The sequence below is a fragment of the Phragmites australis genome, chromosome 4 (genome assembly GCF_958298935.1).
Source record: "Phragmites australis chromosome 4, lpPhrAust1.1, whole genome shotgun sequence".
Classification (NCBI taxonomy): domain Eukaryota; kingdom Viridiplantae; phylum Streptophyta; class Magnoliopsida; order Poales; family Poaceae; genus Phragmites; species Phragmites australis.
In genome coordinates, this window is record NC_084924.1 from 9718377 (window position 1) to 9741303 (window position 22927).

A 22927-nucleotide genomic window follows, 5' to 3' on the forward strand; every position below is an offset into this window, starting at 1 on the left:
ATGGACCATCCAGTGGTGAAGGGCAAGCAAATAGCTTGGTACCGAAGGAACAAAGTGGTGGTGAAGAGCGAGTGAATGCTTTGCGCCAATGGACCGTGTGAGGCCATGAGAAGCTATGAGTGATTTGCATCAATCATATGAAGAATCAAGAAAAGATGAAGTGAAAAATATATGAAAGTTGGCAACCCTAAAGGTTTGAATGAAAGAAGCGGTACTTGAAAGTTATTCAAAGGCTCAAAGTGGTTCAAACGAGTTTTATCTTTGAATTTGAGTATAAGTATGTCACACTATTAAGAGGGATGCAATGTAGAGCTAATTGTCGTGCCTCAGTGCTTAAGAGTTTCTAACCAAACCCAAGTGAGAGTTCTTTTTAGAAATCCCGATGTGGAAAGTGTGGAAGTGTTCGAATTGGGTTTCGGAGTGTTCCTATTTTCATCCAATGTGTTTTAGGTCATGAATTCAGTTAGGATGTGTAGCCTTTTGAATAAGCTTTCCATAAAGTCCAAAATAGTCAAAATCAGACTTCGGGATCAAAAGTTATGGTCGTTTTTAGAGGGTTAACTGTGCTGATCCCAGATTCTCCGGGTTGTCTGGAGTCTCTGGGTAAGGTTCCGACCAGAGGTCTCGGTTTGGGGCTATTTAGTTCACCCAGAGTCTCCGAGTGGACCCGGATACTGCGGGTTCCGGAATCTCTGGGTTAAGTTCCGGTCAGGGGTTCTCAGTTTAGCATTCCCGTGCCAACCCGGATACTCCGGATTGACATGGATACTCCGAGTAAGTACAAAAAGTGTTGTAACAGCTAGTTTTTTGAGGTGGGCTATAAATAGCCCCTCACCCGCATCCTTTGGGGCTGCTGCAAGAGCATGAAAGAAAAATATTTTAGAGCCAAAAGAACTCATTCCCACTGCATTTTAGTGAGAGGTTTGAGAAGAAAAGTGAGTTGGGTTGAGAGATTGGAAGATTGAGTGCAAGTGAGCTAAAATCCATTCTTGAGCATTCGAGTTCATCGGCAAGAAGTTCATCGTCATGTTTGTTACTCTTGGAGCTTTGAGCTCCTAGGCGGCTAGGCGTCGCCGGCGAGCACCCAAGGTTGTGGTGTGCCGCGGGAAATTTGTAAAAGCTTCGATTTCGCCTCCGCAAGGAAAGAAATCAAAAGTGGAAGCCAAGCTCAAGTGTGATCGAGCTTGGAGAGGAAAAAGGTTGAGAGAGACCCGGCTCAAGTGTGACCGAGCCCCTCAACAGAGACGTAGGAACCTCTAGAGGAGGTGTCCAAACTTCGAGAAATAAACATAGCTTCCTTGCAGCCTCCCTCCAACCCCTCTCCTCTCGCTGCCGATTCAACTGGACTTTGTAGGTGACTGACTTACTTGCTCCATTAGGACTCGAAACACTAACATCCGTCACAGGGTAAACCACCGCCTTGCCGAGTTGCATCGCCCGCATCGTGTTCAATTGGAAAGTCTGGCAAAGGCGCTTCCAATTATGTCTCCTCTTTTGTTTCCTCGTTCTTGTATTCTTGCTCAATATTTATACATATTACTCGATCTAGTTGCTCGTATAAATTCGATTGTAGGTTCTTCGTGGATCTACTTGGAACATATGATTTTATTTGGTTTGAGCTAGAACTCTTTAGGCACTGTTTAATTTTAGTTTCGGGCTAGTTTCTGTACAGGTCTTGGAGATTCCGGATTTACCTGGAGGTTCCATAACTGTACAACCCAGAGTATCCAGATTAACCCGGATACTCCGGTGAACAGTGTTTTTAACATTTTTTAATTAATGTTTTATTGCATATCTTTTGTTAGAATTGAATAATTTTTATCACCTTAGGATGAGAATTTTCAAACTTATTTAGGGTGATTATGCACTAGTTGAGCTTAATATATTTAGGTTTTTCGCTTGTGAAAAATCTGTTAGTTTATATTTCGCTGCAAGTTTAGGCCAACGGTAAAGAATTTTTGTAAAAACGTTTATTCACCCCCATTTAGATAACATCATTGTACTTTCACATGGCAATCAGAGCGACTGAGGATCTGGTGGAGGCAAAGGTGAGGAGAAATGAGAAATGCTTGAGGTTTTTTATGGATGAGAGAGGGCGGAGCCCGAGCGGAAGACAAATCATATTTATTTAGATGGGTGAGAAATAAAAATCATGTGAGATAAGTTTATCTCTAGGTATCCTACACGATTCCAAAGTATTTCACACGATTTTAGTGTGGACCGGTGTACACTACTATTCCTGACAACTCCTTGTTAGAACCCTCCCTGACAACTCCTTGTTAGAACCGTGTAGGATATTTGTTTATCTCGGACGGCTAGAACTGTCTTGCTTGTCCCTTACGGTTTTCCAATATGGACTGTCCGAGACACGAAGTACTGAAAAATCGAGTGTTTTGCGCCCCCCCCATCCCACCCCACCCCACCCCACCCCAAAAAAAACACGAGTGTGCTATAGCCAGTGAAGGGACAATTCACAGCAGTGTGTGAGAACTATGGACGTGCATCAGATCTGTATGATTTTGGTATGAAGTATTGGTCAAGGCTAAGCATAACAGTGGGATCAGTGCGGTATGTTAGCTGTGTAGAAACCCTCCCAGTCCCAAACAACAATCAAGTTGCGCAATCACGATATCGATCCGGCAGCAGTATATGTTCGCAAATCAAGGTCCGGCCGTCACATATATAATCCTTATAATTAGAAAGGACACCGTCTATTTGAGCAAGTTACACTTCTGTAGAATATGGATTACCCAAAGATCGAACAGAAACCAGCATGAACAAACTTCTTTTATACTTGTATTTTTTTTTACTAGGAATTCTGCTCCCTCAAAATTATTATTTCGTTGAGTAAAACCCAAATAAAAAGAGAATGATAGAATTCTTCTTATTCCAAGTAACAGTGGGACAGATTAAAGTGTGACACGAGATGCACCACGAGTGAGCAAAATGACCGAAAATTAAGCATGTAAATATCCATATATATCTTGTCGTAAGTTTCGGCCTGGTCTGGGAGCTACGACCTAAGCCCCCATGTGAGCCGACGCAGCCCGGGTCCCGGCCAGCGGCCGGACACCACCTACACCAAGCAAGCAAAACATGTACCACCCACCTACCAGGCAAGTTGTTACTTGTCCTGGCGCGCTCGCCGGCTCCACGCCCACCGCGTGTGTGCCAGCAGCGCCTCGCCGCCCGCCAGCTGCGCTCGCTGGCTACGGCTTGTGCAGCACCCTGCCGGCGATGACGGCGGCCTCGATGACGAGCGAGATCACGTCGATGACCTCGTCGATCATGCACTTGTTCCCCTCGAACGTCGACGTGCTCTCCCGCAGCTTCCCCAGGCACTCCAGCAGGTCCTCGTTGCACTGCGTGCTCAAGTAGTCATCTGCACACGCGCAGCAGCCGTACATGCATGTAGTTGAGTTGATGGATCAATTGAGCTGGTTGATTACTGCAGTAGTAACGCACTCTTGGCCTGGACGCAGTTGTCGTGGTGCATGCAGCAGGCGTCGAGCGCATCGCACGGTGGCTCGCCGGGGCAGCCGCTGTAGAGGATGCCGCAGTACTTGCCGTACCTCAGGAACGGCGGCGCTGTAATTACAAGAACAGAACAAGATCTTCAGTCAATTCAGTAAGCCGCGCGCAATTGAGAGGAAATCATGCATGCGCACGCAGAATTGCAGATCAAGCAAAGACGGATTAGTTGTACGTACTCGTGCAGTGGTCGGACTCGCACGTGCGGCTGCACACCTGCTTGCTCTGCTTCGCAATTAAACAGCGTAATTAGAATTCCGAATAACAGTAGATTACTTGCGATCTAGCTACTAGCTAGCTACGGTTGCTTCTAGACACATGCATGAGCCAGTTTGGCTTGTGTACGTACCACGCCGTCGCCGGCGGACTGGAGGCCGACGTCGAGCGCGGCGGCGGGCGGCGCGATGGCCGCGCAGACAAGGAGGCCTAGCATCCCGAGCAGGCACTGCGGCCCTGAAGTACAGCCCGATCTGCCGCGTGCCATCCTCTCCAAACCTCCAGAAACCTCTCCCGCGCGCGCGCCCTCTCTCTTCCGGCTCTTGACGGCGGTCTCGGCGGTCGAGGCGAGGTTGTCCAGGGGAGGAAGTGAGGGACGCGGCAAGAGGCCGGGGCGTGATTGCGGGGCGGTGAGAGCTCCGAACTGCAGTGCGCACTGATTTGGAGGGAGAAGGAGCCAAGGAAGGAGGGGGTGGAGAGATGGGGCCCGTGTTTGGTTCTACTCGTCCCGTGAGCCGACGGGGGCTTGTTGGCTAGCTCATGGGTGTGCCACAGTGCCAGTTGACAGCACAGATAAGAGATGCCGCGCGCTGTGCCTGTGCATGCAACAACAAACTGAGACAGCGGCAGGCTGCACGGCACGTAAGCGAAGCCTGGGCCCCAACAACAATCCTCTCGGGGATGATGGTTCCTTTCGGCGGACGGGCGGAGAATAAACGTTTTGTTGGTTCACGGGCTCCGGGTTTATTTTGCGGTTTGGTTTACGATCGTCAGATGGATGTATGCTCGTCTCGCGGTCGTCCCATGTGCGCCCAATGCCATGGCGGATGCAGATCACTAAGTAAGGGACTCTTTCTCATTTTCTTCATCATCTTTTTCTCTCTCTTCCATACCTTAGGGGGTGGGGGGGGGGGCTCTGCCCGGGGTGGATTTTTTCTTCTTCTTTTTTCTGCATGCGCATTGCTGTTCCTTTCGGCTTCCGGGTGATTCGAGCTCGGAGGACATGCTTGATTAGGCTGCTCAGATGGCGAGACATGTGGATTTGTTTGATTGTGAAATGGTTAAGAGTTGAAAGATCTGAGGTTATTATTCTGATAAAAACCAGAGGAAGAGTGGGTCACTCGTGGTAAAACAAAATATAGATCATTCGAGTGACAGGAGAGAAGAGATCGAGTGCTGACTTGACACGTTATCTCTTCGACCTAGTTTGAAGAAATTGATTTGGAAGGAGAGGCCTCGAAATAGGAGGCGGATTAACACATGCAGTGCAACGATTTGCTCTTTTAAAGCCACAGTACCATCAAGCACTGATAAAGATTAATACGTTATAGTAGTATGCAAAAAAGGAACTTTAAAGAACATTTGATTGAACTGATGTCATGAGAGGCTGATCTAGTACTGTGTTTCTCATTGAGGACGCATCATATTTTCACCAGTTCCAGAGCTAGCCCTCGTAGTAATGGTCCTTGAATTTAGTTATGAAGTAGAATTTGTCACAACTTTTCAATAAACTGGCTTTCTAATGAGTGTTTTATTAGTCCATGGCCCAATGGCCCATGGGGATGGGCAATGCGGAAGCCGAAGAATAAACAACTCGAGTACTCTAATAATGGTGAGATACTTGTTAGCCTCACGGCCTCAAAGCACTCTAATGATGAAAATGGAGACTTGGTAAGCACGCTAGTGAACTATTGGTGCTAGAAAAGGAAATCGGTTGCAGTAATCAGTGTGCGCGAAAAAAATCGTTCAATAACATCAAATCTATATCTTTATTTATATTAATATAAAAAGCACGAGTTACTTTCTTTTCCTATGTTCGTCTGTTTAGCGTACATAGATCAATTTGCATCATTTAATTGATTTCATCCAACAGTCTAAATTAATTTGATAGTTCGTCGCACCATCTAACGACACAGAGCTTGCCGATGGCCCTTCCCCTCCTCACCTATGTATATACTACTACTTTCGTTTTCATTTATTTGTCACCAATTTTTTTACTATAGTAATTTTGACTTTGCGTTTTTTTATGAAAAATTTATAGAATCTAAAATTTTCGTATTATTAGATTTATCATGAAATATACTTCATTGGTATGTATACTTTTAAGTATTTGTAATTTTTAATAGAATAATATGTGATCAAAATTGTTACAGTAAAAAGCTCGTGTAAGTAAATAGAAACAGAGGTAGTAATTAATATAAGCAATACGAGTTGCTTTCTTTCTTACATCCACTTTTTTAACGTACACATATCAATTTGTATCATCTAATTGATTTCATCTAATATTCTAGATTGATTTGATAGTCTGTCCCACCTCTTAACAGCTCATAGCTTCCAGATGGCCCTTTCCCTCACCACCTAGGCCCTCAATTTATAGAGCATAATTACCAAATATATATGGAATGAAATAATTAATCTCAAATCTAGGCACGCAACTTGTTTGAGCAATTTTGCTAGTCCGTTATAGAAAAAGCAGTACCAGTACACAAATCTTTGTAGGATGAAAGCAAATGTATTTTAATGAGGACATGAAGAAATAAGGTTCAATTCCATGCCTTCCTTCTTCGTCTTCTGAGCAAGAAGTAACTTTGAAGCCATACAGGAATAACCTTTTGTTCGACTTTTAAATGAAAAGTTAGTAGCTTCGAACCTAACTCAGAACCTTTCAAATATCAAGTTCTTCAAAAGAAAAATTCAGATTCTCCACTTCGAAGTTGAATTTCAACTTCCAAGTTAAAAGTTTGAAACATTCAAATCAAAATACAGACTTTCAATTTGTACGATTAGGAACTTTCACTTGGAATTAGGAATTTCCATACGTCATGTGCGCCAAGAGACTAGAGCTCAAGGCTTGCTCCATCATCATTGATTTCATGTGTCTTTGCCTCCTTACTTGCTCAGTTGCTCTATCGTTGGTGATTATGTTGTCACATCTTTACTTTTCGCTTAGGAGATGGAGTAAGAAGAGAGAGAGGCGGTGTCGCAGAATGTACTGTTAGAGGGTTTATCTTCTTCTTCTAACATAAGAAAATATGATATGAAAGCATATATATTATAAAGTACATAATATTCCCACACTATCTATTTTATTCGCTATAATGAGTGCATCTTGTATCAACAAAGTTTATTGTAATTATGGGTAACCCAATTAGCTATGCGGTTTGAGATAGAAGTTTATTGTAATTATGGGTAATCCAATTAGCTAGGCGATTTGAGATTGACTAGTCGGATTTCAAACAAACTAGTGTAAAAATTTGTTTAATTCTCGTTCTTCTTCCCTTTCTTTTGGCAGATTCCATTATGTGTTTTGATCATCATTTTTATATTACTTCACCATCTGTTGATATTTCTGTATCAATATTTTTATTTCTACTTTTATATGCACTAATTAACCAGGTAAGCAATTAAGTACATAGGTTTTATCTTCAATACACATTATATCTTTAGAAGATTTTCTTGTGACGCTAATGAAAAAGTTTTTAGTTGTAGTACTATATCTATAACTGACAATGCTCTTTTTGATATATAATAAAATTACCTCTCGTAGTATTCCCGGTATCCCATGGGGTATTTAGGTTTGCGAAGCCAAACGTCCGCGGCATCATCCAACCCAAGACGCAGCCGTCTCACGCCTCCACCTCTTCCATCCCTCGCCGTCTGTCTTCCTCCTCTGCGCCCGTGCGCTCCCCTCAAAACCCCCCGTGCCGCGCCAAAACCCTAGCCCTAGAGTTCCCCTTCGGCGCGCGGAGCAGACGAGCCCCCTCCTGCTCGCGCATGGCGTCCTCGGGGGCCGCCGCTAACCTATGGGTGCTGCTCGGCCTCAGCATCGCCGGCGTCCTCCTGGCGGCGCGACGGCTGCGGCGCCCCGCGCGCCCCGACCACGGCGCCTTCATCGCCCGCCTCGAGCTCCTCCCGCCGCCGCAGCCGCCGCCGCCGCAGGCGCCCCACCCGCTCACCGGACTCTGCTTCGCCATCGCCGACGCGTAAGCTCTCGCGGTCCCCAACTCATGTGTTTGGCTGATTCTATGTTTTAGCATCGAATTTGAATCGGTGAGAAGCTTACTAGAGCTGCTTGATCGGTAATTCGATCGCCTGGATAGTAATAGCCTTGTATCACTATCATCACGTTTGATGTTTTGCGATGTGGATTTTTTTGCTGGTATCACTGAGCAGAGCTAGGGTGATACAAATTCACTCAACATGCACGCTGGATGTGCTAAAATATAGCATGCTTTTGTTCTCATCCATTAAGACTGTTGGAATGTAATCTGTCAATTCCGTCCATCTCGGCTCTCCTTCCATTCTCGCCCGATAGCATTCTATAAATCGGTAGCTTGAGTATGGAAGTCAGATGCCTACATATGTATTGCTCCGTGATCAATGACAGTATCGCGTTGAGTCCATTCCTTTAACATGGTATCAGCCTCCCGATCATCCGCTTCCGCTCTCTAAACCCATTCCCGCCGGCGTCACTCCGCCGCCGCACGTCCTCCTCCGACGCCATGTCGTCCTCCTCCTCCACTCCTCCCTCTTCCATCTCCGCCGCCCTCGACTCTGCTGCCGACGCCGTCGCGGACGCCGTTCGTGCCGCCTTCCAGGTCCCCGCCGGCATGCAGATCGATCCCGCGACAGCAAACGCCGTCGCCGACTCCACGGCGACCCGGGCCTCCGATGCGGCGCGTGAGGCGCTCTCCACCGTCCTCAGTGCCCTCCTCTCGGCGCCCTCACCTCCGGCTCCTGCCTCCGGCGCGCCCGCGACCACCCTCGCTCCGGCACCGGTCGATCCCCTGTCCGCGGTGCCCACGGCGTTCGCGCCCACGGCACCCACGCCATCTCCTCCCGCGGCTCCTGCGCCATCCCTGCTCGCGGCGCCCACGCCGCCGGACCTCGCCGCCCTCTTCGCCTCTGCGCGCCTCACTCATGGCGCTCATCAGGGCTACACCCTGGCTCCACCCGCCGGTGACTCCCACCGCCCGGCCGCGCCCCCACTCGACGATGCCGCCCTGGCCGCCCTCCATACCCAGGCCGTCGGCGTCCTCAACATCAAGGCTCTCGTTCCCGTGACCCTCGACGTCGCCGCCGCCAACTACACCCGGTGGCGTGGCCTCTTCCTGGTGGCCCTCGGCAAGTACGCCCTTGCGGATCACGTCCTCTCAATACGCCGACATCTTCACCAAGGGGCTCCCTTCACCGATCTTCACCGAGTTTCGCTCCAGTCTCAACATTCGCTAGCACGACGTCGTGACTGCGGGGGGGGGGGGGGGGTGTTGGAATGTAATCTGTCAATTCCGTCCATCTCGGCTCTCCTTCCATTCTCGCCCGATAGCATTCTATAAATCGGTAGCTTGAGTATGGAAGTCAGATGCCTACATATGTATTGCTCCGTGATCAATGACAGTATCGCGTTGAGTCCATTCCTTTAACAAAGACGTTACATGATTGTGTGGTTTTTAGCCTGTGTTCCTTGCAAAAGTGGATATATTCTTGCAATCGATGGTAAATTGACTAGCACCAGACAGCTTTATGCATAACTTGCCCAATGCCAAAAAAGGCTTGCAAATGTACATAGATAGAATAAGCTTACCTATATGATGGGATTAACCAGAATCCTTATAGCGTTTGTATTTGTGGTTACCTACCATCAAATTAGGCGGTTCATTAGTGCAACACAAATTGTGGTGAGGCGAATTTATTACATGAGGCAAGGTATGCATTTAAGCTGCCTCACCTATGGTAAGGGCATTGACAAAACATGTTCCTACAATCACTCCAGTTACAAATTGATGCATCACAATGAGCTAGTAATACCTTTTTTTGTGAAATTTATCCCTTTAGCTTGTCCACGACAAGTGTTAACTAGACACGGACACAGGTGTTGGAATCCGACTCGGTTCAGGTGTCTGATTCGGCAAAGAAAAATTCAACACGCAAAATGCAACTTGGAATCCGTCATGAGTGTCGGAATATGACTCGGATTCGGCAAAAAAAAAAAAGGACACGGGTGTCCAGTGCAACTCGGAATATGGTTGTTTGCTAGACCATACCTTGGGTATCAGTTTGATGGAAGTTCTTGTACATCTGTGGTACAAGGATAAATTTAGGCAAGTCATTTTTCCCCAAGGGGCGGGTTCTAGTTCCTGCATTCTGTGTTCAATAATGAATGTTGGGAAGCTATTTTTTTCTTCTTTCAAATAATTGTCAAAGTGGCTCGCTAGAGACTTGAGGTAGTAATATATTGGTTGCAACATGATATATTGCATCCCATCCCTCTGATGGTATTCAGTATTCGCAGATGTATTGTGCTGCTATGTGATGTAGCTATCTGATGCCATATAGATGCATGAAGACGTTGTTGGGAATAAGATATTGTACACTATTTCGTCTTGAGTATTTTTATGGTCCTTGGAGAGGTACTGAGAGGTAGTGAGGTACCATGTTAGCTAGTGTTAATTTCGGTACCTCTTAAAAAAGTAGGTATCGATAGTAGAGTTAGGAGGTACCATTAGTAAAAAAAATTATAACTTCCAAGGGCTGTAAAAAAACTCTTCTTAGATATAATTAGTCGTTCATCACACTACTTTTGGGCTCTTGGCCGTTTAGCGAATGACAGCCCTCCAGCGAAGTTAGTATCTGAGCCAATGATAACATATTATTACTGAAATATTTAAGAGCAACTGAACTTTATTATCCTGCCAAATCATAATTTGTTATTTTACTCTAGTATCATGTGTAAATTGTGATTTCACGACTCGTGAATTGGCCATTTCAAGCTGAATCCACTCAAAAATCAATAATTCTGTGTCTGCTAGGTTAGTATGTTGGTAAAAAAAATAGTACGAGGGTTAACTGAGGGATGTGGGATTGGTCGCAATCTAAAATATATGCCGGAATAACAAAATATGTATAGGCATGCACCATGCAATAGACACTTAGACAGTTGTAAATTATGCACCCCTTCTCCAATCCGGGTTTAGTGATAGAAACAGAATTCACTTAACCCACATTAAGCTGGAGGGGAAACTTAAACTGTCAGAGTTTGAGTAGAACAGTTGAAAACTAATTTTTAAATTATACTATTATCATCTAGTATTAACAGAAAAGACTAAAGAGTAATCAATCTTTGAATTGTAAGACAGAATTTTACTGAAACTGTTTTGTTTATATTATCATGGTTGTGATTACAATAAGAAAAAATATCACATCTGAAAGATCAAACTTCATCAAACAGTCCTGAAGCATATGCACATTACTTTTTTTGCAGCACTTAAGATTTAAGCATGCAAATAGAAGGCTGTGGGGTTGGCTTTTCTCAAAAGGACTCCAAACATAGAAAAATTTATGAAAATACCCTTCAGTTGTACATAATTTTAAGCGAATAGACCTTACAAATATTCGTAATCATATATATCATAACTATTTCGTATGAAGCACAAGTGCACAACCATTTCGAAACTGAGCTTAAGTATTTCTGGGCGTACCCTAGGAACTGTGTGGTGCAGTATCTATTTCTAGTAGAAATAGAAATGCTATTCCCTGCTGCGCTTCCAGCACACTTTTGGGTGTACACAATTCTGCAAATAGATACTTTGTCCTTCACACTCTTGCCTGATATTATTTCTAAATAAATGTATATGTGTCAATGCAGAATGTTTTTTTATGCACTAAAAAGTAACCAGCTGGTGGAAATGCATACTTCCAATGGCCTTTTGAATTCTGTTGAGGACAAAAATTGTCTGCTAATTGTTGTACACACATCATGCCAAAGAAATTTGATATTAATTGCTTGCCTAATCTGGAGACCAGATTTATTATTTCTAATTGGTGCATACAGCGGCTAATGTCATGATTTCTGGAACTGAGAACGGGTCAGACCAGTACATCTATTTGGTTTTGAATAGTGCTTTCAGCATATTGTATCATTAACCCTTTGAGCACAAACATCTGCTTTGATAATCTGCAGATTGAATGTCAGTGGTTATATTACAAGTTTCGGCAGCCTAGAATGGGCAAAGACACATGATGCAGCGACACAAACATCTCCAGTGGTTTCAGCTCTTGTCCATGGTGGTGCTATTTGTGTTGGGAAAACCGTTATCGATGAGATGGCATACAGGTAAAATCATTTTTCTTGGCCATATGGTTTCTTAAAGCTGACCTCTCCTTGTCCCGTGCTGCTTCTCATTTTTGTGTACATATCCTAATAACAATGAATGCATTTTACATTTACTAGGATTTCTTTTCTAGGTGTCATTTGCCTGTGTGTGTTTGACTTAACAAACATTATTTCCTCAGTATCCATGGCGAGAATAAACATTTTGATACACCAACAAATCCTGCTGCTTCGGATCGGGTACCAGGAGGATGCTCAAGCGGATCGGCTGTTGCAGTTGCTGGTGGCATGGTAGATTTTGCCCTGGGTGAGCTAGTTTTTTATGTTTAGTAAATAGTTAAAGAAATTTCTGGACAGCTTGTGCATGCAACATCCTTTCGTTATTCGAGCAGCATCAGAAGTTTATTATTGTTGACTGCAGCTTTCTTAATCAGTCTTAATACCATATCTCAGTATTACGAGCAGTGGGTACCAAACTGATCCATCTATAACCCCAAGAAACAAAGGAAAAAAATACCGTTTGCATGCAATTCATGTTAGTGAAATAAACAACACATGTTTTGAAGCTTGATAAATGCTTGCATATGTTTTTAATCTTTGCCCCTTAATATTTTCCCTTCATGAGAATTTGGTGCTTCTGGTACACTCTGCTCTCTCTATATGTTACAAAGTAGGGCTTAAAACCTACTAATCATTGGTAAAGTGGAATGTAAGAAGAGGCCACTATGTTATAATATTATAGTGAAATTTCCTTTCAAGTGTTAAGGTGAGGGTTGGGACCTTTACATATATATTGATAAGTAAAAATATTCTTTTGCTATGGTTCAGTTCTGTGTCAAAATGGTTTTTAGATAGAGTTGGTAGCTGTCCTCTGTTGTGATCTTATTAAGTGTAGCTCTATGAAGTATATATGCCTATCTGCAGCTGTCTTATTTACTGGTCTTCTTAGCGTATTTTTTACCGGAAGAATTGCTTATTAGTAACACTCTGATCCTGATCTTGCGCTGCACACCATCCCTTCATGCATGGTCCTATATGCCCCTACAAGCATACTTCAATGCTCCCTCTCACTTCTAGGCTTCACAGGCCTATGATGTGGACTCGAACAGCAATTTTTTCTTCTTAAAATCACCTTAGTCTGATTGGCTCCGGGTCCATTTTGAGTTTAGTGCACCAACCAGTTCGCCCAAAAATCAACTTTTGAGTAAAGGTGCACAATATATTTCAACATTTGAAACCCATGCCTTGTTAGATTTCTTTCCACTCCCAACTAAGAAAGAGCATAACAATTCTCACATTGCATACATGCAAGTTTCTTGGCATTGGATAGACCTCAAGTCTATTCCCTAAAGGTGGTCTCAGATATCTGTTCCTCAAAAAGTTCTCGAGTATCTTCTCTGCTAATCGTCATGAATGACTCTTCAGTAGTATTTCTGTGCTCCCAATTGTTCCTTTAAAGTCTTATAGTAAATTTGGAAAGGATGAAATAAATTGTTTAGAAGTATCTGGTCATAAACCATCATGACCAATGCATGCATGCACAATTACAACCATATTCCTCTTGTCCCTTGGTAATCTAGTGTATGTTCTTCATATTTTGAATATTTGTTTTGCTGTATATACATCTGGATTATGTCACTTTGCTGTTTAGGCTGTGTCCTTTCTGGTGGTAATTATTCAGAATTTCAGAATGGGTAATGTATGAACTGTAGAAGCATAGATTTATGAAGATACGTTCCTACACCTTTTTAAAGTGATGTTTGTTGTATCTTACATTCTTACTCCCTCGTCATCTTACAATATTATTTTCATTTAATTAACACAAATAGAGATTAATGGAGCAAAAATGTGGTCTGGCAGGTACCGATTCTATTGGAGGAGTAAGGATACCAGGTGCTTATTGTGGTGTCTTGGCATTCAGGCCTTCACATGCTGTTGTTTCCAATGGTGGTGTTATTCCTGTTGCACCTAGCCTGGACACTATAGGTACTTGCTGAAAGTATTGTTCTCCTCAGTGTGGAATTTATGTCTTGAGTGGTGTGACCTCCTTCAGAACCATGCTCCGAATTCGAACTTCTGATTCTGAACTCATTGTTCCCCATATTTTCTTTCTTCCATTACAGGATGGTTTGCAAGGGATCCAACTGTTTTGCGCCGTGTTGGGCATCTTCTTCTGAGACTTCCTTATGCTGATATTCGCCAACCTAGACATTTTTACATAGCAGATAATTGTTTTGAACTTTCAAAGATACCTGCTAGAAGGCTTACTCAGGTGGTGACAAAATCTGTGGAGAAGCTCTTTGGAAGTATGTGTTTACTCCTTGCAGTCTCTTTCGTTATTTCAAAGTTTTTTGAAATTTTCCTGGCAGCTAACTTCCTCTTGGTGAACACTTTCCTTATTTACTTTCTCAGGACAAGTGCTGAGCTGTGTAAATCTTGAAAATTATTTGGCTTCAAGAATATCCAGCTTGAAGAATTATTCAAATGGGCACAAGAATGGGGATTCAAAGTTTTCTTCGTTGCTAGCACTTTGTAATGCCATGCGATTGCTTCACAAGTATGTGTCTTTCTAACACAGTCATGCCATTGTTGCTAAAGAACTAAGAACTGATGGTTGGATGTGAAATATGGTCTGTACTATTCTGTCTATGCTTTCCAGTAGTCTAGTAATTTGTGTTTAAGCTGGTCTCATAGGTTATGATATCTTACTGTAAGTTGGACTTATTTCCTATAGAAGGTAATCGGAAATTCTGATGGTGTATGATTGCAAATGCTCTATTTCTCCATAACAATTGCAAATTTTGCCCATTTACTGTGGGGTATGCTAAGTCTTACTTAGGTTTGTTTTGGTGAAATTTCATAGCATTTGTTCCGGACAAACTCTATTGTTATATATTCGTCGCTTGATTGTATTGATGAGTAATCTGAGAATTTTCGACTTTCATATATTTGAATCATTTATCAGTATTGAGTAGTAAGGGTTAGATCTTTCTCGTTGACTTACTCTAGCAATTTGGCATTGTGTGAGTTAGTGTTAGGTGTCAGTTTCAGGTCTTAGCGTCAGTGTTCAGTTAGACTTCAGCTAGATTTCAATTGTGGAGTTAGGCAGTTAGAGCTCACACCCGGCTGTTTGACGTGCACTAGTCTTAGGGAGGCCATTTTGGCCATGATCAGTAGGTCACTAAGGCCATGATCTAACGTGCTTATTAGCTATAAATAAAGAGGAGAAACCCCAGAAAAGCTGCAACTTCATCGCAACACAAATTGAGCTTGTGTTCATAGTTCTGGAGTGAGTTGGGGTGAGATCAACCTGTCAACTACCGACAATTGGCATCAGAGCCTGGTGCTAACCGCTCTTGCGCCATGTCGGGATCATAGGCTCTGGGAGGCTCGAAGCAGTCCCGGACTCCACTGTGACGGGGACACCATGTGTCTCCCTCTCCCGCTCTGCGCCGAGGACAGCACCGAGATGACGGTGGCTGTGCGCTCATGGTCCAGCAGACCGTGCGAGCGGTTGGAGGCTCGGCGGTATATACGACACTCACTCGGATGAATTATGGAGATTAGAGCTTGATGATGAAAGTCATGCTCCAAGCTCGGGGCCTTTGGGACATCATCAATGTTGGCGGTGACGATCTCCAAGTGGACCAGATGGCATTGGAGGCCATCCTTCGTGAGGTGTCGGCGGAGATGATCTCGACGCTCTCCGTCAAGCCAAACGCGAAGGAAGCATGGGACTGCATCAAGACCATGCGCTTCGGCATTGATTGACCATGCGCGGGGATGAGAGATTGCAATCCCTTTCACACCCTGATGGAGGAACGACTCAAGCTCAGCCGCGAGAGCACGACAACAGAGGTAGACACGACGAAGTACAGGAGGCTTGTCGGTAGCCTCTACTACCTCGTCCACACGCGGTCGGATCTCGCCCTTAGTGTCGAGTTCGTGAGCCGCCTTGTGGAGCAGCCACCTCAGGAACATATGGCGACTGTGAAGAGGATCCTGTGCTATTTTGCCGGGATAGTCAACTACGGCTGCCACTACGGGAAAGCAGAGGAAGCACGGTTGGTTGGCTACAGCGACAGCGACCTCGCTGGCGACATTGATACGCGGAAGAGCACTTCTGGCGCTCTGATCTTCTACGACGACAACTTGGTGAGTTGCCATTCACTCAAACAGAGGGTGGTGGCCCTGTCATCCTATGAAGCAGAGTATGTCGCCACAGCCACTGCAACTACACAAGGTGTGTGGCTGGCTCGATTGCTCGGCGAGTTCAAGGGGAAGCCTGTCGACACTGTTGAGCTCAAGGTTGACAACAAATCAGCTCTGGCACTTGAGCAACAAAAACCCTGTGTTCCATGAGCGCATCAACCACATTGATGTGCGCTATCACTTCATCAGGGAATGCTTGGACAACAGGATTGTCAGTGCAGACTTTATTGGTACCAAGGACTAGCTCGCTGACATTTAGACGAAGGCACTCTGGCGAGTCAGATTCCTGGAGCTACGTTCTAGGATTGGAATGGTCACAATCAATTCTAAGTCCTCACACAACGATTAGGTGGAGATTTGTTAGCATAACATTGTGTGAGTTAGTGTTAGGCATCAGTTTCAGGTCTTAGTGTCAGTGTTCAGTTAGACTATCAGCTAGATTTCAGTTGTGGAGTTAGGCAGTTAGAGCTCACGCCCGACTGTTGGACGTGCGCTAAGCTTAGGGAGGCCATTTCGGCCATGATCAGTAGGCCACTAAGGCCATGATCTAATGTGCTTCATCGCAGCCTACGTTGCATGGATACATCCCACATGTGCTGTATCGCCATCTAGGACGTGTACAGTACGGGGATACATGGGGATACGGGGATCCGTCGGTGCCCCTCCTATCCGTCGCCCCAGCAGAAGAGAGGAGCACAGGCGCGTCGCACCACCTCTGCCCCTCCTCTCCGCCGCAGCAAAGAGGATCACAAGCGTGTTGTGACGCCGCCACCCCTTCCTGTCTGCCGCTACCGCCCACCGGTATGGCCCTTCCTCTCCGCCTCAAAGGTGGAGGCGGCGGCAGCGGCGGCTGGGGCCAGCAGGAGGAGAGGCAACAACGGCTAGGGTGAGCGGGAGAAGAGGCGGTGGGGTGATCGGGTGAGGAGCGACGAGCGGGTGGAGAGAGGGTATTAGCGTATGGTTGTAGATGGGCTGTTGGGTGGTTCAGATGGTTCCTAAAATGGCAGCTCAATACATCTAATTATTTTTTCTTTTCTTTTTTCTTAATAAACATGTGGTGTATTTTATTATACATGTCATATCCCAGTATCCGTATCCTTGTATCCGTATCCCCGTACCGTGCAACATAGATTGCAGCACAACATGAGCTCGTGTTCATAGTTCTGGAGTGAGTTGGGGTGACATCAACCTGATAACTGCCGACTTTCTGTTAGGAGTATAGAATCCTTTACGTATTCATTAGTAGAGTCATTTTTCCTATACATACTCATGCACTTTATATGTTGCCCATGGGGTTATTCAATACAATCAAGTGCTATTCATAACATGGTATCAGATTAAAACCTAGGGTTTTGTTTAGGGTTCTCTCTCCCAGTGCGTGGCACTTCTGCACCCCATCACCAGCATTGAGTTTCTACTCTTCATCCCAAGCCACTACTCATCTTCGAATCGTCTTCGTTTTGGATGTCTCCATCGTCGTCTTCTTCTTTGTTGGTTTTCTCTGTTAGCTCGTTGAAGTGATTGGGATTCTCTGCATCGACTTGATCTTCATCGTGCCACTTGGTGTTGTTGGTTTCAATTCTGATTGAAGAGAAACCGTTGAATTTGCCGTGGTTGTTAGCCCTTTTCCTAGTCAGATGGCACCGACGGTCTTCAAAACACAGAGCTACCTGCAAAGCTGGCCTCAACTCTTGATGAGATCCACTAGTGTTAGGCTCGTCGCTTACAGATCTGGTGCCTGTGTTGCTGATTTGTATGATCCACCGCTCGGCAGATCTCTCTTCGCTAGGTTGTCACCATCGAATCTGGTGGACTAGTGAATTGGTCGCTATCTTGCTCCATCCTGATTTGATTTGGCTCGGTCTGCTCCACCTCGCTCTGCACAGGACTCCTCGGACCACCCTCTTTGTGCCGTCATTCTTCAACTTGGCCGCTGCTCTCTTCCAATTGGGGAGGACGAGATCATGTTTGTTTGGCTTGATCTGATTGGTGAGGGGCTTCGTCTTTTGCCTACTTTTAGTAGTGTCGTGTTCTGCTTCGCTCAGCCCTGCTCCGTTTGATTTGCTTTGTTGCGTGGTGCAATTGCTTTGCTCCATGAAGCAGCATTGCAGTAGGTACTAGCATAACCGTTTTGCCAAAAAAAAATGCCGTCCGCTTCCAGCAATGTTTCTATCCCTATTTGCCTGGTGCTTTTTTTATGGCACCAACTACTGGTAGTGGACTCTACGCATGCATGGTTTACTACTTTGGGGGTTCCTTACCGGTGATTTGCCTTGTCCAGCCTGCCCTACTCTTCCTGTCGAGCCTACAATTCTGAAGGAAGCTACCGAGGATGACAAGAAGTTGATGACCGGTTACCGTGATGGTGTTGTGTCCTTTAATGCTCAGTTTGTTGCGTACAAGACATGGATGGATGTGGATGCTTGTGCCGACAATATTCTCGTTGCTAGCATAAAGGAGCGCTTTGTTGGAGATGTTGTTGGTCTTGATTCTGCACAGCTGATGTGGGCACATCTTTGTGAACGCTATGAGCCCACTAGTCATTCTACGTTTCTTGCTGCTATGCACCATGAGCAGTCGTTGCGATAGGACGATACTACACGTCTTTGGGATTTTGACTGGCATTATTCTTCTTCCGTTGCTTTTGTTAGTCTTGTTGCTAGTATCTCTATTTTTCTTTAGAATCTTTACTTCCGTTGTGTCCACATCCAAGTTTCTCTTTGAGTTCATCTTTGCCGTGTGAGCCCCTGTATTCGTTAGTCAGCCAATTTTCTTTTCTTTTTGTTAGCCAAATTTCGTATTTGTTTGGCTAATCTTTTACCGTCGTTATTGATGCAACTGTGCCATCTAAGTCTTTTCGTAGCTTTGTTTGCGATTCTTGATCTAGGGCATTCTTTTGTCATCTTGATCTTTTCTTAGCTTTAAAGGATACTTTATTTGTCGTCTTGCTACTCATCGTTGCTTTGTTGTGATTTTTGACCAAGGACGTTTTTGTTGTCATCACCACGACTCTACTCATGTGCTTATTTTTACACTTCTTCGGCTTGATTTGACATGTTACCAAAGCTCCACTTTACGACAACTTTGAGGAGATATTTTGGATGTATCAGTTTAATATTGTGTAAGTTTAGTACTTAGTATCCACTCTTTCAAATGTAACGGTATTGCATATACCTTGCATTGGGGTGGGGGTGTTAGTAGTATAGAATCCTTTATGTATTGATTAGTAGTCGTTTTCCTATACGCACTCATGTACTCTATATATTGTCCATGCGACTATTCAATACAATCAAGTGCTATTCATAACAACTTCATCATTCAATCCAGGCGCGAATTCAATGATCAGCATATGGAGTGGATAAACTCATTTAAACCTGCTGTGGATGCTCGGATAGTCAGTAATTTGTCTGACAATGGTGATTCGGCTATTGACAGCTGCCAAGATGTGAGAAATGAAGCACGCTTAGCTCTCAGTGCACTTCTTAAGGTATTAGAACATTGATTTCAGAATGAACTATTGTTTAGTCGTGAGCTTGTGATAGTGCTTGCTGACAATGCCTTATTCTGTGATGTTGATCTGCTGATCCACAGGATGATGGGATTTTGGTCATTCCAACTACTTTGGGATGCCCCCCAAAGCTTAATGCTAAGGAACTCTCATCCGAAAGCTACAATTCTCAGACATTATGCCTTTCATCTTTAGCTAGTATGTCAGGGTGTTGCCAGGTACAATCTTTCTAGAGACCATCTTTCATTGAAATTGTGTTACTAGCACATAAAGTGTATAACTTGTTTTTGTTTTCCTCCAGTGACCTGCTGAACCTTCTTTTTTTTAATGAAGTTGCAAACTTGTAATTATTTGTCTCCAATTGGCATTTTGGATAGGACTGAACATTTCATGCGAGTCTGTTCCACATCCAGTCAAAAAGTCTAACAAGTAACAACTAACAACTGGTGCTATGGACATAAACTCCACCACATATGTGTACCCTTTAGCAACCATTACAGCTTGTAGAGTGTCCTAAGTGTGTAGAAGCACTGGTGAGCCAGAGGAGCCCTAGAGTGATGATAAGTTGATCTTTACACTGCATGAATTGAGATGCCGGAATAATTGAGTTTCTAGATATCTTCCTACAAATGCAATCCCTATTGGGCAAACTTTATTTTAAGTGAAATAGCAGCTTTGCAAAAGTTATTCCAAAATGTAGCAGATTGCCACTAGGCTAACAACAGAATTAACCACCATCTGGAAACAGGGAAAGGATATAAAGGATTTATTATGTGGGCACAGTCAGTAGCGGAATCAATTTCTTGGTCGTACAGATGCCAGACATGAAAGTTCCAAATTGCTTCTCCTTTTTTTTTCCCCATTTTTTCCCAGATTTTACTGCTACTTTTTGTAAATGAAGCAAGCTACTTTTAGGGGTTAGGTTTGGACTTGGGTGTGAATAGGAGTGGGTATCGGAATGGATAATGCCCTGAATATGCCCTTGTAATGAGTTTCACTGTCATCCCTAGCTTTAGCTACATATCACATGGTTACTTTCCAGTAAAGGCTTTTATAGATATTTACTAATGCGGCAGTTTTGATGACCTTTTCAGGTTTGTGTCCCTCTGGGTACACATGATAAGTGTCCTATTTCGGTTTCATTCGTTGCTAGGCACGGTGGTGATCGTTTTTTATTGGACACCACTCAAACTATGTATGCGACCATCAGAGAGCAAGTGGAGATCCTAGCAACATCTAATGTTTCAAGTAAACAGGCGATGAATGAAGAAGCAGCTGAAGCTGCTAAAGAGAAAGTCAGTTTCCTTATTGCTTGAATGCTTGTAGATTGTAGCTTTTTAATTTTCTAACTTGCGCAAATCCTCTAGTAGCACCTTGACTTAACAGTCGATATATCAAGAATAAGCTGATGGTAGTTCAATTAGAAGATGCATAATCCTACTGTGCCAAGAGAGCGTTTTGGGCATACTTGCTTCCCTTGATCTATAACTATGCTCAAGCAGATGTGAACTAGCACTGTGTTGGACCAAAAACCAAAGCTATCTTGGGGGACTACTAGGGTTAACATTTTTCCTTTGTGTGCTTCTTGACAGGGTAACGCTGCATTTAAGGAGAAACAATGGCAAAAGGCGGTAAATTTCTATACAGAAGCGATCAAATTCAACGGAAAAGTGGCCACCTACTACAGCAACAGAGCTGCTGCGTTTCTAGCACTTGCTAGGTATGATCTTCCCCTATCTGGCATCTGTTTTTGTCAATATCATTTGATGATCTGGCGTGTAAGAAGTGTTTTTCCAACACTCTTTTGTTACTTGATGGTTCACCTTTTTGGACCTTCCAGCTATCGTCAAGCTGAGGCAGATTGCACTAGTGCCATCGATCTTGATCCAAAGGTTAGGATCTGTTTTATTGAGCTGTGAATTGTGCAATACAATATGCAATGGTCATTATTCTAATATATTTACAATACACATATAGGAGAGATTAGAATGGAAGTACAAGATAGGAATTTCTGAACTATCCTCCATGCAATATGTATTCAAACTTTCATATGGGTTGGCTCTGCTGTAGGGAGAAGACATCCAAATGACTTTTTGCTAAATGTATTTATCATTAGTAGACTTCTTTATTCAATTTTAAACAGTAGATGCTTTTGAATCTGGTTGATGTTCTCATAAACACGTGATTTTTTTTGAAGTTACTGGCTTGATATTTACTGTATGTTCTCACGTTAATCTATTTGTCATTTTTAGAGCGTGAAAGCTTATTTACGGAGAGGCACTGCAAGGGAGATGCTGGGTTATTATAAGGAGGCTGTTGACGGTCAGTCTTACCTTTACCCTTTTGTGCCAGATAATTAGTATCTAAGGAATATCTAAGGACTCCCGATTCATCAGTATAGCCAGTCTTCCCTTCGCCTTTGTGCCTGATGAGGAATTCATCTGTGTTTTCTATGAACTACATCTGATTGTATCGTCATGTCTAATTTGCAGATTTCAACCATGCCCTCGTTCTAGAACCAATGAACAAGACAGCTGGTATTGCCATTAATAGGTTAAAGAAGTTATTTCCGTAAATACGAAGTCGTTGGAATTGTTTCTCCATGAAGATGTGACCTCAGCTTGTGTGCACACAAGTTCCGCGTTTCACGGGGTGGGAATGAAGTCCATGAGAGCTCAACTGACAGATGCTGTTGCATATGCTTTATGCTCTGACAAGGTATTAAATTATCACTGCTGGTAGCAACGGAATTACGGAGCTGAGGGTCACTTGTTCCTTCCCCCCAAAGTTTTGGAAAAGCAAAATAAAACACAAGTTTTGGGAGCTGATCATAGTAAACAATGTCTTCAAATGTGCTTTACGGGTGTCCTCGGTCCCCCACCATGTATCATATTGGGTTCGCCAATTATTTGTTCAAACCCTTTGCCAATAATACCTTTTGCCATGCTGACCTGTACCCATCCGTCTTTGCCGTTCCAGATGCACTTCAGGGGTAGTCCTGGAACGGTTGCCCCTGGTGAGGCCGCTCGTGGAGGCTTCTAGGGCATGAACAATGGTAGGAGAGAGTGTTAATTACATATATAAAAATTGTTAAACTAATATGATTAATTAGTTTGTTCAACTAATATAAATAGTGCTGTTTATGTAAGTATCTCGTTCTCCGTCCAAGCATCTATTCTAGGGTGGTTGAGAATTTTTTTTAGTTTTTTTTTTCATAAACATGTCTAAGAAATTTGTTTTTTTTTTCATAAGTATCTTTTCTAAGTACCCCTTGTACATGCTCATGTGCTGACACTGTATCAAGGGTTAGTTCTTGATAATGATTTTAGTGTATTGGTTGATGAGTACGT

General features: G+C 43.8%; 2 protein-coding genes across 6 annotated transcripts; one reads left to right on the plus strand and one right to left on the minus strand.

The window, feature by feature from the left end:
* Positions 1-2859: 2859 nt before the first annotated feature.
* LOC133915625 (phospholipase A2 homolog 3-like) lies at positions 2860-4310 on the minus strand. Of its 2 annotated transcripts, none has more exons than XM_062358851.1 (4): positions 3881-4310; positions 3711-3759; positions 3466-3588; positions 2860-3382 (listed from the first exon to the last, which is right to left on the minus strand). In XM_062358851.1, the coding sequence occupies exons 1-4, from the start codon at positions 4013-4015 to the stop codon at positions 3210-3212; spliced, it is 480 nt and encodes a 159-aa protein (XP_062214835.1). In that variant the 5' UTR covers positions 4016-4310; the 3' UTR covers positions 2860-3209. The 2 variants fall into 2 exon arrangements, with proteins under 2 accessions (XP_062214835.1, XP_062214836.1); XM_062358852.1 differs by having other exon boundaries at positions 3711-3756; positions 3881-4305.
* A 187-nt stretch (positions 4311-4497) lies between these two features.
* On the plus strand, positions 4498-22533 carry LOC133915624 (outer envelope protein 64, chloroplastic-like). Of its 4 annotated transcripts, none has more exons than XM_062358849.1 (13): positions 4498-4588; positions 11393-11612; positions 11708-11860; positions 12040-12164; positions 13718-13843; positions 13981-14163; positions 14270-14414; positions 19397-19556; positions 19661-19795; positions 20672-20872; positions 21170-21469; positions 21830-21899; positions 22070-22533. In XM_062358849.1, exons 2-13 carry the CDS (start codon positions 11590-11592, stop codon positions 22150-22152), a joined length of 1704 nt encoding a protein of 567 aa, XP_062214833.1. In that variant the 5' UTR covers positions 4498-4588; positions 11393-11589; the 3' UTR covers positions 22153-22533. The 4 variants fall into 4 exon arrangements, with proteins under 4 accessions (XP_062214833.1, XP_062214831.1, XP_062214834.1 ...); XM_062358847.1 differs by lacking the exon at positions 11393-11612 and adding an exon at positions 7295-7730 and having other exon boundaries at positions 4524-4588; XM_062358850.1 differs by lacking the exon at positions 4498-4588 and adding an exon at positions 7295-7730.
* The last annotated feature ends 394 nt before the right edge of the window (positions 22534-22927 follow it).

Coding starts and splice junctions, on each gene's coding strand:
- LOC133915625 (XM_062358851.1), bottom strand. CDS start 4,015: ATGGCACGCGGCAGATCGGGCTGTACTTCAGGGCCGCAGTGCCTGCTC. Junction 3,589..3,710: donor CGAGTCCGACCACTGCACGA/GTACGTACAACT, acceptor TTGTAATTACAG/CGCCGCCGTTCCTGAGGTAC. Junction 3,383..3,465: donor CAACTGCGTCCAGGCCAAGA/GTGCGTTACTAC, acceptor GCGCGTGTGCAG/ATGACTACTTGAGCACGCAG.
- LOC133915624 (XM_062358847.1), top strand. CDS start 4,552: ATGTGCGCCCAATGCCATGGCGGATGCAGATCACTAA. Junction 19,557..19,660: donor CTCTCAGTGCACTTCTTAAG/GTATTAGAACAT, acceptor GCTGATCCACAG/GATGATGGGATTTTGGTCAT. Junction 19,796..20,671: donor GTATGTCAGGGTGTTGCCAG/GTACAATCTTTC, acceptor TGACCTTTTCAG/GTTTGTGTCCCTCTGGGTAC.